The 11753-nt window shown below is 37.2% G+C and overlaps 1 protein-coding gene across 1 annotated transcript in view; it reads left to right on the plus strand.

Annotated features, from left to right (window-relative positions):
• The window catches only part of LMAN1 (lectin, mannose binding 1), a 23781-nt gene extending 15049 nt beyond the window's left edge, over nucleotides 1–8732 (plus strand). The window contains exons 12-14 of the mRNA XM_006764601.2: nucleotides 3485–3638; nucleotides 5065–5186; nucleotides 5433–8732. Coding sequence (XP_006764664.1) covers nucleotides 3485–3638; nucleotides 5065–5186; nucleotides 5433–5469 — 313 coding nt within the window. The 3' untranslated portion in view covers nucleotides 5470–8732. The remainder of the gene's footprint in view (nucleotides 1–3484; nucleotides 3639–5064; nucleotides 5187–5432) is intronic.
• The last annotated feature ends 3021 nt before the right edge of the window (nucleotides 8733–11753 follow it).

Below are 11753 nucleotides of genomic sequence, written 5' to 3' on the forward strand. Positions count from 1 at the left end.
TTGATTTAATTTTAGTGTGCACATAAGTGGTTTCAAATTAACACATATCTGTGTGGGAAACACATTTACTGATGGATTTATATGAAGTTTCTTTTGCCTCTAGCCTTATAATAGCTAGTTTAATACTCTTCTTCCCCACTGTCTTCAGTATGTTTATGATATCCTATATAATAAAGAGCCAATATGCAAATTGTTCGAACAGCGAATGACCAGTTGCTATGACACGCACTGACCACGAGGGGGCAGATGCTCAATGCAGGAGCTGCTCCCTGGTGCTCAGTGCACTCCCACAGGGGGAGCTGAGCTCAAGGCTGGTGAGTGCAGTTGTGGTGGCAGTTGGACATCCCCATGGCAGTCAGACATCCCCCAAGGGCTCCTGGATTGCGAGAGGGTGCAGGCCAGGCTGAGGGACCCCCTCCTTCCCTCCGCCCCTGAAATTCGTGCACTGGGCCTCTAGTTTGTTTATAATACAGATAGTCTTTTTGTTAGTGGTTGTATTGCCTCTACATCTGGTTGATTTTAATTGTTTATATTTTGGGTATATGAATGGTAAATGAATACTATGGTTCTAAGAGCCAAAAACATATATATTCATTGACGTATCATTCCCTCTTCATCACTACTACCCGTTCCCCATTCTTCCCTTCTTTTCAGCCCTTTCACACCCACCCTTGTTGGTGACCCATCCAATTAATTTCTTGTTTGCTCTTCCTGTACTTCTTCTGCACACGTGTGTTTTCTTAGGTTTTCTTTCTTATGTGGATGGTAGCACACTCTAGATATTCTTTTAGTGCTTTGCTTACCTTTCTGAACAGTAATGCTAAGAACATCTTAAGATTCAGTTAGTGCTTAGTAAATCCTAGCCATCTGTTCGTATTGTCCATGAAAGCACTTACTTAGGGTAGTTAACAGTCCTTGTAAACTTCCACTTACTGAGACCAAATGTCATGTATACAATAAGTTAGTGTAAAAATGGAACTGAAATTTCTGAATTTGTCCTGTAGAGCTTTATCTTCAGAATTAAGTTTTAGAAAAAAAATTAAAGAGATAGAAAATATCTGCCTTTTATGTTCAATGTGGTTTGTGTCTTTATGGATTTTCGTTTTTTTAGGGAATCATAGAATTAGAGTTTTAGCAGAAACATGGAGTTCAGTCCCCTTCAGTATACAAAAGGAGAAAACAAAAAGGCCCTGAATGATAAAAGATCACAATATGAAAATAGAGTCTGAATTAATTCTCATTATCTCTTCATTTTTAAATGCTATTTCTACCATATAAAGCCTTATGGAAATTTTCAAACGTATTATCCACTTTCAACAGTTATTAATAATCTGATGTTGTCGGCCCAAGCCATTCATGATAAAATGCCTTATCAACTAGTCTAAGTTTTAGCAGCTGGTGATGGCCCTCACCTGAATCCATAATTTCATCAGAGGTTGAGGAAGGGTGACATTCCCATTCTAAAATTTCCTCTCCATTTAAAAAGAAGAATTTCCCCCATCACTTGTTATCCTAAGCTAGTTCCGGAAAGGCGGAATAAATACTTGATTCTTTCTCCTTATCATTTTTTCAGGATAATGAGTCAGTTCCCTGGCAGTCTCCAAGGTTAAGTGATGAGGTAGTGAGGGGTGATGATTTTTTTTTTCAACTCATGGATTTTAACATATTTTGCTGTTTTGAGCCACTAGTCTTTGTAACTAATGTTCAAATTGTCCTATCTTTGGCCACTAGTGCCCCCTTGAAGTTAGCTTCCATGTCATTTCAGCAGAGCCCCAGTGGTCTTTGGTAGCTTCCTTCCTTTCCAGTGTAAGTCTTTTCAGGTTTCTCTTGTACATTTCTGGAAAGAAAAATAGCAAAAGGCATTTTTCTTTGGAGCCCTGGCAATGTTGTTTATAGGCAGCCAAGTGTTTATTGTTACTGGATTGTCATTGCTTCTAAGCCTTTTCAGTGGACAGAGTTACAAATGTTTTTTGAGCTTTGCCATTTGTATGTGGTAGCTTGTGTCCTTTGTTAATTGGTTATATATTTTAAATGTTGAATTGAAGGTATTAAGTGCTCTTTTTGGTGAGTAGACAGCATTTAGCATTTCATGTTTACCTCATTTATTGTGTACCTATTGCATTCTAGCTACTGTGCTAGACTTTTCACAACATGTTCACATATTCTTCTGGATTGCTCTTAATTATCCTCTTCTGTACCTTCAGCCTATCCCTGTAATATAATACTTAAGCTGCTTAGCAGTCTTTCTTCACTCTTGATCATCACATCTCATTCAAGATACTCACCACTCTCCTCAAGCCCTATGACCCAGCCCACCACTGAAGCTCTCAGTGGTCGTCTTGATCTTGCATCTGAATAGTGGAATCACATTTTACATGGAGATTATATTCTGAAGTCAGTGTGTGTAAGGTGAAATGTTGTATAAAGTCAAAATTACCCTTCAAAAAGATGACACATTGAAGACTACCACACCATTGCTCAGTATGCTAATCAACCAATTTTTCCTTCATATTTGAAACTGATGCCTCTTCAGTTGAGTTCTAGTTGAGGCAGTAGATTTGTATATCGGAGCTGTCTGATAGAATTGCAAGGGGAAACAGACAGAATTGACTTAGGGGTCCCAGGACCATCCCTAGGTTCTATGATTTGCTAGAAGTACACAGAACTCAGAAAAGCTGCTATACTCACAGTTCTGTTTTATAACAACAAAAGGATAGAATAAAATCAAAGGAAAAAGGTAAGTAGGGTGCAGTTGGAGAAACTAGATACAAGCTTTCAGTTATTCCCGTCCCCATTGGAGTCCCATGCACAGTGCTTGTTCCCCTCAGGAGTGACCTGTGACATGTTCAGTGAGGAAGCTCGCCCGAGCCTTGGGTCTAGAATTTGTATTAGATGTCACTTAGGCATGAAGCACCCATGGGACTGACCTTCAGTACTCAATCTGCAGTCCCCCTAGAGGTCAAACTCATATAGCACCTAAGGCTCCAGGCAAATCACATCCTTAGCATAAACTCTGTGGTGGGGTCCAAGGCCCCAGGTAGATAAAAACACTCTTATCATGAAGGATATTCCAGGGGCTTAGAGGTTACCTCCCAGGGGCTGGTCAAGGGCCAGTCCTGAAAACCTTTGGAGTGTGCAGGGTTAATTCTTTACTGCCCAACGTTAAACATCTAGGGAGATTTGAATTCATTATGTTATATAATACCCATTTATAATACTGGTTTTAACACAAATTATTTAGTGTTATTCTCTATGTGATTTGATGACCTTTAAGTAAAAGATAAAGGCATAATGTTAAGTTACAGTTTTATAAATTATTTTCCAATGTTGGAAATCTGTTTTCTAAAATATTTATGTTCTCTTTCTGTTTTTTTTATTATCTGAAATATTGAGCTTGGAAGTGTATGTAATCATTTGAAAATCTGTGATGGAAAAAAGTCACCTTTCCAGTGATTCCATTGTCTAAAGGGATTTTCTATTCCAGGAATTCCATGAGTGACACCGTCAGGCTAGTCAGCAACATCCAGCATCCTGGGTCTGCAGGGGGCGTTTATGAGGCCACCCAGCACTTCAATGACATCAAAGAGCACCTTCACGTAGTGAAGCGGGACATAGAGTCCCTAGTGATGCGGAACGCGGTGAGCTCTCTTCTTTCTAGCTTCATAATGACCAGCCTTCTTTAGGAAAGGAAGAACACATATTCTGTTATATTCTACTGAAGCTATTTTAACTTTTTAGTTAATATTCTTTTATAATACAGGGGTGGGCAAAAGTAGTTTTATCATTGTGAGTACTCAAAACAGTTTATTCTTGTTATTTATTTATTGTATTTATTATTATTATTATTATTATTATTATTATTATTAACCTATCCCCCCCATATTAGGTAGAATTTTTCCATATATCTGTAAGTTCTACATCATGCTTCCATAGTGTATTGAATAGAATTTTTTAAAATTGATTGCTATTCCAGTACTATCATAATCTCGGACTTCCTTTTAGGTTCTTTTCTGTAAGTTTTCTTTTTAAAAAGCTCTTGTTTTCAGTAATGATATCTCTCAACAACTTTGAAAAAAGATAAATGTCTCTCTTGACAAACTCTTAGGTTAGACAGACAGACTGTGCCAGGTAACCCAGATTTCTCTTTCGAGTGTTAAGGAAGTGCAGATCTAAAGCTGATAGCAGCTTTCTCTAAGCAAGATTATACGTACTGAAGAACTTGTCCCATACGGGTAAGCATATTGAAAACAAATAATCTTAGAAGCCATTCTGTCTACATACCTTGAGGGAATCTTTGTCTCTGATATTCATTTATCTCCTTATAATAGAAGGAATACTCATGGAAATAGGAAAAGAAACATTCTTCCTTTTTTATTTTATTAATTTTACAGGGGGTGGGGAGAGGAGAGAAACATGGATCTATCTTTCCGCTGATTTATGCTCTCACTGGTAGCTTTTTGTATGTGCCCCTGACTGGGAATCATCCCTGCAACCTTGGCATATTGGATCAATGCTCTGAACAACTGAGCTACCTGGCCAGGATGGGAAAAAACATTTTTCAAAATACTAACTAGTAATGTCACATGCTTGAGAACTGCAAAAAGCCATTAGATTTGTCAGCAATTCATTGGAAGAGTAGCCATGTGATTGTCTGAACCAGAGCACTTTGAGAGTGGTGCTGAATGCTCTCAAGTGTTCTAGTTCAGACAATTACATGGTTACCCTGTTGAAGGTGATGCTATTAAGAATTCCTCCAGTACAGCGAGCAACAGCTATGAGTGCCTGGTCTGTGACCTTCAAGGACACTAAAATTATTGTCACATGATGAACGTGGGAGATGGCAGTGAGTTAGTGCCTGGACCGTGAAAGGTGGAGGCCATCCAGTGTCAATTACTCTTTCAGAAAGTTTGGTGGTGAAAGTTAAGGGATGGAACATATTTATAAGATGAATAATTGAAAATACTTGAGTTTACACAGTAGACCATGAGTTTTATAAAGATTTCATATTTCTTTTTCTAAAATACTAACTTGACTAATTATAATAGAGCGTTCTTTGCCTTATAGCCATCAAATGAAAGACCAAAATGCCCAGAACTGCCACCATTTCCATCATGTTTATCTACGGTTCACTTCGTTATATTCGTAGTGGTACAATCGGTGCTATTCATTGGTTATATCATGTATAGGTAAGTCTCTAAAATTGGACCCAACATTTTTGTGTTTAATTTGAAATAATGAAGTTTTTCATGTTCATATACTAGAACTTTCAATACCTTTAAGTTAGGTTTATACAAAACAAATATTTCTAGTCTATTTCAGTTCACCTGGGAATGCATGTACAGAATATATACTTAATGTATTTTATACATCAAAAGATATTGTATATTTTAATTTTAAGCAGTCCTATTTGTTTTTTCTTTCTCTTTCCTTAGGACTCAGCAAGAAGCAGCTGCCAAAAAATTCTTTTGACCACCATTTTCATATGTGTACATCATGTATGTATGTACAAAATGTCTTTTTGAGGGACTGTATTTAAATTGCTTCATAGGCTAAATTATTAAATTTTGTATAAAATAACTTTAAACACTGATTTGCAGTAAGAATGAACCGCAAAGACAGCCACGTGTAAATTTGTGCATAGTACATAAAATCTATTTAAATTTCTCTGAATTTCTGTCCAGTAGAATATAGCTGAACAGAATATTGATAAATAAGAGGAAAACTAATAGAAAATGGGACAACCCCCAGATATGAAAGATACCCCCAAGTCTCAGATGTTGGAGGTTTCTTTATTTAATATAAACATACTTCCCTCCGGCCCCCCCCCCCCGCCCCAAATATGAGGTCTAAGAGCTCCTCATCATGATTATTTTGTAACAGTCTTTTTTAAAGGTCAGAATTTTCTCCTCTAAGACCCAGTCCCCACAATCCTGTAATCTAATACTACTCCCTCTGAAATCAAAGAATATGTTGTCTGAGAGCATTAAGATCTGGATAATAGTCTGCATAATGATTATTGAAATATTTTTCCCTCTGATTACCAATTATATATTTCACCTTTAAAGGAAATTTTTTTGGGAAATTAAGAGCTGCTCTTTGCCTTAAAAAAAATTAGGTGAATGCATTCCTCTGATAATAGTTTTTATGGGTATTTTGCCTGGTAATGTGTTCATTTCATGATCACTCATATGCTTGAATGTCTTCATTCTAACAGTGTCAGTTCAGTATCATGAAAATGTTTGCATTTGTATTTGTGATTTGAGGAACTTCTCCCCTTCTATGCAGCTTGTAAATTCAGCTCAGGTTGCACGTTCAGAGGATATTTTAGTTCACAAAACCCACGTGACGTCCTAGTTTACATTACTTCATACAGCCTGGTGATGCCGACTCTGCCTGCTTGTGTAAGTCAAGGAGGCTGGGTAGGAGCAGTGTTAAGATTTTTGAAGGCAAAATTTGAGAAATAGAGTTAATACTTCTGATTCCCTTCTTTTAGTGCCAGAACTGAGGATATCGTGAAGTACTTGTTAGTAAGCTTGACCTTGAAATGTCAGAAGGGAAGGAGTTGATGTAGACTTTGTACAGAATCCAGGGCATTATTGAAATAGTCTGTCAATGACATTTTAAAATGCACTTAAAAAGAAAAAGACTAAAACAAAATGCACTTCATTTTGTTTTCACAGCTGATGTAGACTTATTTTTGCTGGCTTCCAAATACCTTTATCTCTTTTAGCTAAAGTGGTTATCTTTCATTTGTTGTAGAATCCAAAATAATATTGTTTTGTAAAGTAGTGCTATTTAATTCTTCCAAGCCTTCATAAGTTTATTCTGAAATGTCATTTACAGATTGAGCTGACTGCTTAAAATCTATACAAAGACTCTGAAGAACTCTACATGTTAGCAGTACCTAACTTGAGCTACATATGCAAACAGTCCTAACATTGCTTTTTATGTTAGCATTTCTCCTAGAACACTGAACAAGAATATTCTAATGATTACTGACTTAGTTCAGTCACTTCAACGTAGAAAATGCTTCCATAGTGCTTTTCCTGGTACTGTTAACATTTTGAATTCATGTTTGAAAGACATCATCACAGAATTTACTCTTATTTCATTAAAAAAAATTAATACTTTCAGAAGAGTGTTTAAGTTTGTAGACTATGTACTGGGAAATCCTCTTGAGATAAAAGGCTTCCAAATATTCAGTATTACAAATCCGTGGTCACACGTGCCTGGACTTATTGAGGAATACCAATCTATGCAGTGTATATTTTCAGCCTGAAATTCCAGAGGAGTCATTCTGACCATCCTAATAGAAACAAAGACAGCTGTTATGAAAGATCACGAGCATGACTCTTTTCTACTTAGTAATTTAATTTGCTCAAAATTATTTGGCAAAGCAGTTTGCACAGGTGTTGATCATATTAATTGAAATTTGTTTTATTTTCCTCAAAACAATTGACTTGAGCTCATTTCTGAAGAAAAATGTATTTTCTGTGGAAAAATCAGTCACTGCCAGGATTCTTTCATTTCTGTACTGTTTTTGTATAATTGAATTTGTTAACTTGTCTCACACCAGCAAGTAATTTTACAGGTGCCTTGGATTAAAACAAAATTGATCTTTAAATTATACTGTAAATCATGCTTTATGATGCCACTTTAAAAAAGAAATGCAATTGCATAATGGTTGACACGCTTACTTAATGTGCCTATTTGTGTTCTAATTGTTTAGATGTTTTATGCAGCTGGAAACTTTCCTGTGAAACCACAAACAATAAACCGTTTTTTTTGTTACGTATTAAAGGGATATCAGTGTTTCTCACAGTGTTGTCCGTGGACCTTCGGGCCCTGGAGTGCTTGTTAAGTATGCAGATCCCAGGGCTTCATCCAAACCCAAACTCAGGGGTTGGCTTCAGAATCCGTTTTCAGCAGGTGCCTCAGGTGATCCTGAGCACACTAACTTGAGAACCACTAAGAAGGGGAGTGGAGGGAAATGAGTATTGTTTTGTTGGCTTAAAGCTGAGCTGAGCACATAATGTAACTTTTGTTGTCAATTATATTAGCAACGTGCACTGAGTCTTTTATACTCACAGTTTACTTAACGCTCCTTTTACTGAAACTCTTGGTTTAGTAGCAGCTACAAACTAAACCCAGATTGTTGCCTGTAGCTCTTCATACTTTAGTTGATGGCTTTTAAACTTAAAAATCATTTTCAGATCATGGTCAGGCCATGAAAACTCCCATCTTCATGTCTGCCTGCTAAAGCTTTTTGCGTTCCTGATTGCAATTTTTGTGACATTTTATCTCAGACAATTGTACTTTTTGATAACTTGGGGAAAACAGAAACTACTTGAATAAGGGATTGCCAGGTCCACTGCATCTCAGAGACGCGGTGTCTGTGACAACGTGACAGTTGTGAATATTCAGATGTGATATCTTTTCCTGCCGTGTGCTTTTCACAGGGAGATCATGAACAAGTGATTATATTGGGGATTATTTTATTTATACAATCTAATGTGAAATCACCACTTGCAACTTTTTAGATCTGTATGTTGCCTGTTTAACATATTTCTTTAAAAGTTTAAAAGAATTTTCTACCCACTGTTAATTTTAATTGGATAACATTTTGTCAAGTGTTTTTTTTTTTGTTTTTTTTCTTTCTGATTGTTACTGATGCTAGCTGGAATTCAAGAAATGACATTGACCTTATTCAAATAAAGAAATATTTTAGTAAATTTACTTTTTCCTTCATTGTTCTCCAGTAATCGGTAGGTATTTATTTTCCAAATAGGCCCTGATTTGTGATAGTATTTCATTTATGACACACTGTGTGCTCAGCCCTGGGTGGTGTACCACCTGCGGAATCAACACATGGGAGCATAAGAAGAGAGGTAGAGCCCTAACTGGTTTGGCTCAGTGGATAGAGCATCGGCCTGCGGACTGAAGGGTTCCAGATTCGTTTCCGGTCAAGGGCATGTACCTTGGTTGCGGGCACATCCCCAGTAGGGGGTGTGCAGGAGGCAGCTGATCAATGTTTCTAACTCTCTATCCCTCTCCCTTCCTCTCTGTAAAAAAATCAACAAAATATATTTTTAAAAATAAATAAAAAAGAAAAGAGGTAGAAATGGTCATGGATAAATGCTAACCCTGCTGATAATGAAAAATATAGATTAATTAAAATAATGTATTTGATGTTTTTACTCTTAATAATCAAATACTGGTAAAAGTCTAATTAATCTGGAATCTTAGTCATTCATTATTAATGGCAGTAAAAAGATATTTTAATCTTTTTAGCAAGCACCATTTAACCAAGTAATTCCAATTCTGAGAGTCATGCAGTATAAGAAGGAAAGAGTAGAGCTTTGGGTCAGACAAATCTGGGCTTGAATTTTGGCTCCGCCACTCAGTAAAGAAGACCTTCAGTTTCCTCATAATACTCTCTCCCATGGTTGGTGGAATGTAAAAGAGAATCTTTATAAAGTGGTGTCAGAAAATGGTAGACTAAGGAAATGGACCCCTCTTCTGAGAATACTGGATAAAATAAAAGATTTAAATAAATTAGATGGGTTTAAAAGAAATCAAAGGAAACTTAAGCCTGATTAGTGAGCTTGCAGGGGTTGTATGGTGGAAACTAGATGCTCTGAAGGCCCTAGCTAGACACTTTGGGGGGTATTGGGACATGGCCTTGCAGGCCATAGTGAACATCTGGGGTTTATTCTAGGAGCATGAGAAGCCTTTGGAGGGGTAACACCTAGTGGTCCCATTTATTTTCCCTTTCTGGAGGGATGAATGATTCTACACACAGCAGCAAATACAGTTACTGAATGTCCCAAGTAGAAAGGCCATTGTAATTAAGGATTAAAAAGTTTTCAAAGACATCCCATTTTCAATGGAATTATCTTTTGGGAAGACAATGAGAGACTTGACTTCATGAAACAAAGCAACGCCCGAGAGTGTTCAGTTTGCACACTGGTGTAGCTACCACTTAAGGGTCTCTAATGCTTGGCACTGCCCCCAGCATACACACACACAAAAGGACTGGACAGGGAGAGGCTGCTTTACACACTGGTTTTAGTTTCGAATTGACACCATTACCATTAATATTTCCTAATTCCTAATAAAGTGAAATTTAAAAATATTTTATAATCAATATAAATAATTTATAACAAAATATAATGAAATTTTTATTGTTTTGGTTTTTTGTTTTGTCAGACCTACCAAATTCATGTTGACTTTGGGGAATTTCACTTTCTGACCAAAACTATTTTAATAGGACAGATCTCCAGCAAATAGTCATTGTTATGGGAAATAATTTTTAAATAGGTTAGCAAAAGAGAAAGCAGATCTTTAAGTTTATAAAACAAGCATTTTAGGCAAAACTGCAGATGACATAGTTCTGTACAATCTGAAGGATAGTCATCTGTTTCCTGGAAGGGCTCATGTCTACAGTTACAACAGGCATAGGGTGCAGCTAGCCCTTATCTCTTAAAAATGGAACTCCCATTTGACCAGTGATCCCACTTCTAGGAATATATCCTAAGAAACCCAATACACTCATCAGAAAGAACATGTGTACCCCTATGTTTATAGCAGCGCAATTTACAATAACAGATTTGGAAACAGCCTAAGTGTCCATCAGCAGATGAGTGGATAAAAAAACTATGGTACATTTACACAATGGAATACTATGTGGCAATATAAAAAGAAAACTCTTACCATTTGCAACAGCATGAATGGACCTGGAGAGTATTATGCTGAGTGAAATAAGCCAGTCAGAGAAAGATAAGTACCACATGATCTCACTCATGTGGAATCCAATGAACCAAATAAGTTGATGATCAAAAATAGACCCAGAGACAAAAAACATGAACAGACTGTTGAACCTCAGAGGGGGGGGGGGGCCCTATGTAATACTTTCAATAATAAAGATTAAAAAAATAGCCTACATCTCCTCCTCACCCCTGCTTTGGAATACTTTAATTAGAAAGATACTAATGTAGATTAAAGTCTTAGCCGTACTAGATTCCTCCCTTGACCTGAGGAAAACCAGGACCATTGAGAACCTGCTGTGTGACTAGACATTGCCAAAGGTTTTCTCCAAGTACTGTACACCACTGAGCTTAAAGAGAGCATCCAGGAAGTGGACTGTATGTAAGAGAAGGCGACCCATCACATCGATGATGTGACCTCTATGTCCCTACCCTCAGCATGGGAGCACCGACAGTGTGCAGAGCATCGCTTCCATGCAGGCATGCACCATTTCAGTGCAAAGGCTGCGAGAACCTTCCAGATGTAAATTAAGGACCCACTGGCAGTCCCTTTGGACTTGCCACAGTTAAGTGTTTATGTATGAGACACAGTAACCACCGAAGCAGGACAGAATCCAAGCAAATCAAAGGCAAATCCTTGCATAGCACAAAGTCCAATAACATAAAATGATGGATCAACGGATTATTTTTGCTTAATGAAGCATTTTGGGTTTTGAGTCTCATTGGACTTGCTTTTCAATAGGACATGCTCTGGGCTAGAATTTGGAAATTATACTACAGCCATATAATGTCAGACTAATTTAATTGAACTATGGATGTGCTTAGCATAATATAAAACTTAGAAGTGGGTGAGGAGGGAGGGTAGAAAATGGGAAGGATTTTTCCCTCTGAAATTAGCTTAGTGTATTAATTCAGAAAGTAGTCGGTTCCATCTGATTGTAGGCTTCTATAATCTGAACCATCTGCCCCTGCATCCGAGGTAGCTCG

This window comes from Myotis davidii, unplaced genomic scaffold (genome assembly GCF_000327345.1).
Source record: "Myotis davidii unplaced genomic scaffold, ASM32734v1 scaffold38, whole genome shotgun sequence".
Lineage (NCBI taxonomy): Eukaryota > Metazoa > Chordata > Mammalia > Chiroptera > Vespertilionidae > Myotis > Myotis davidii.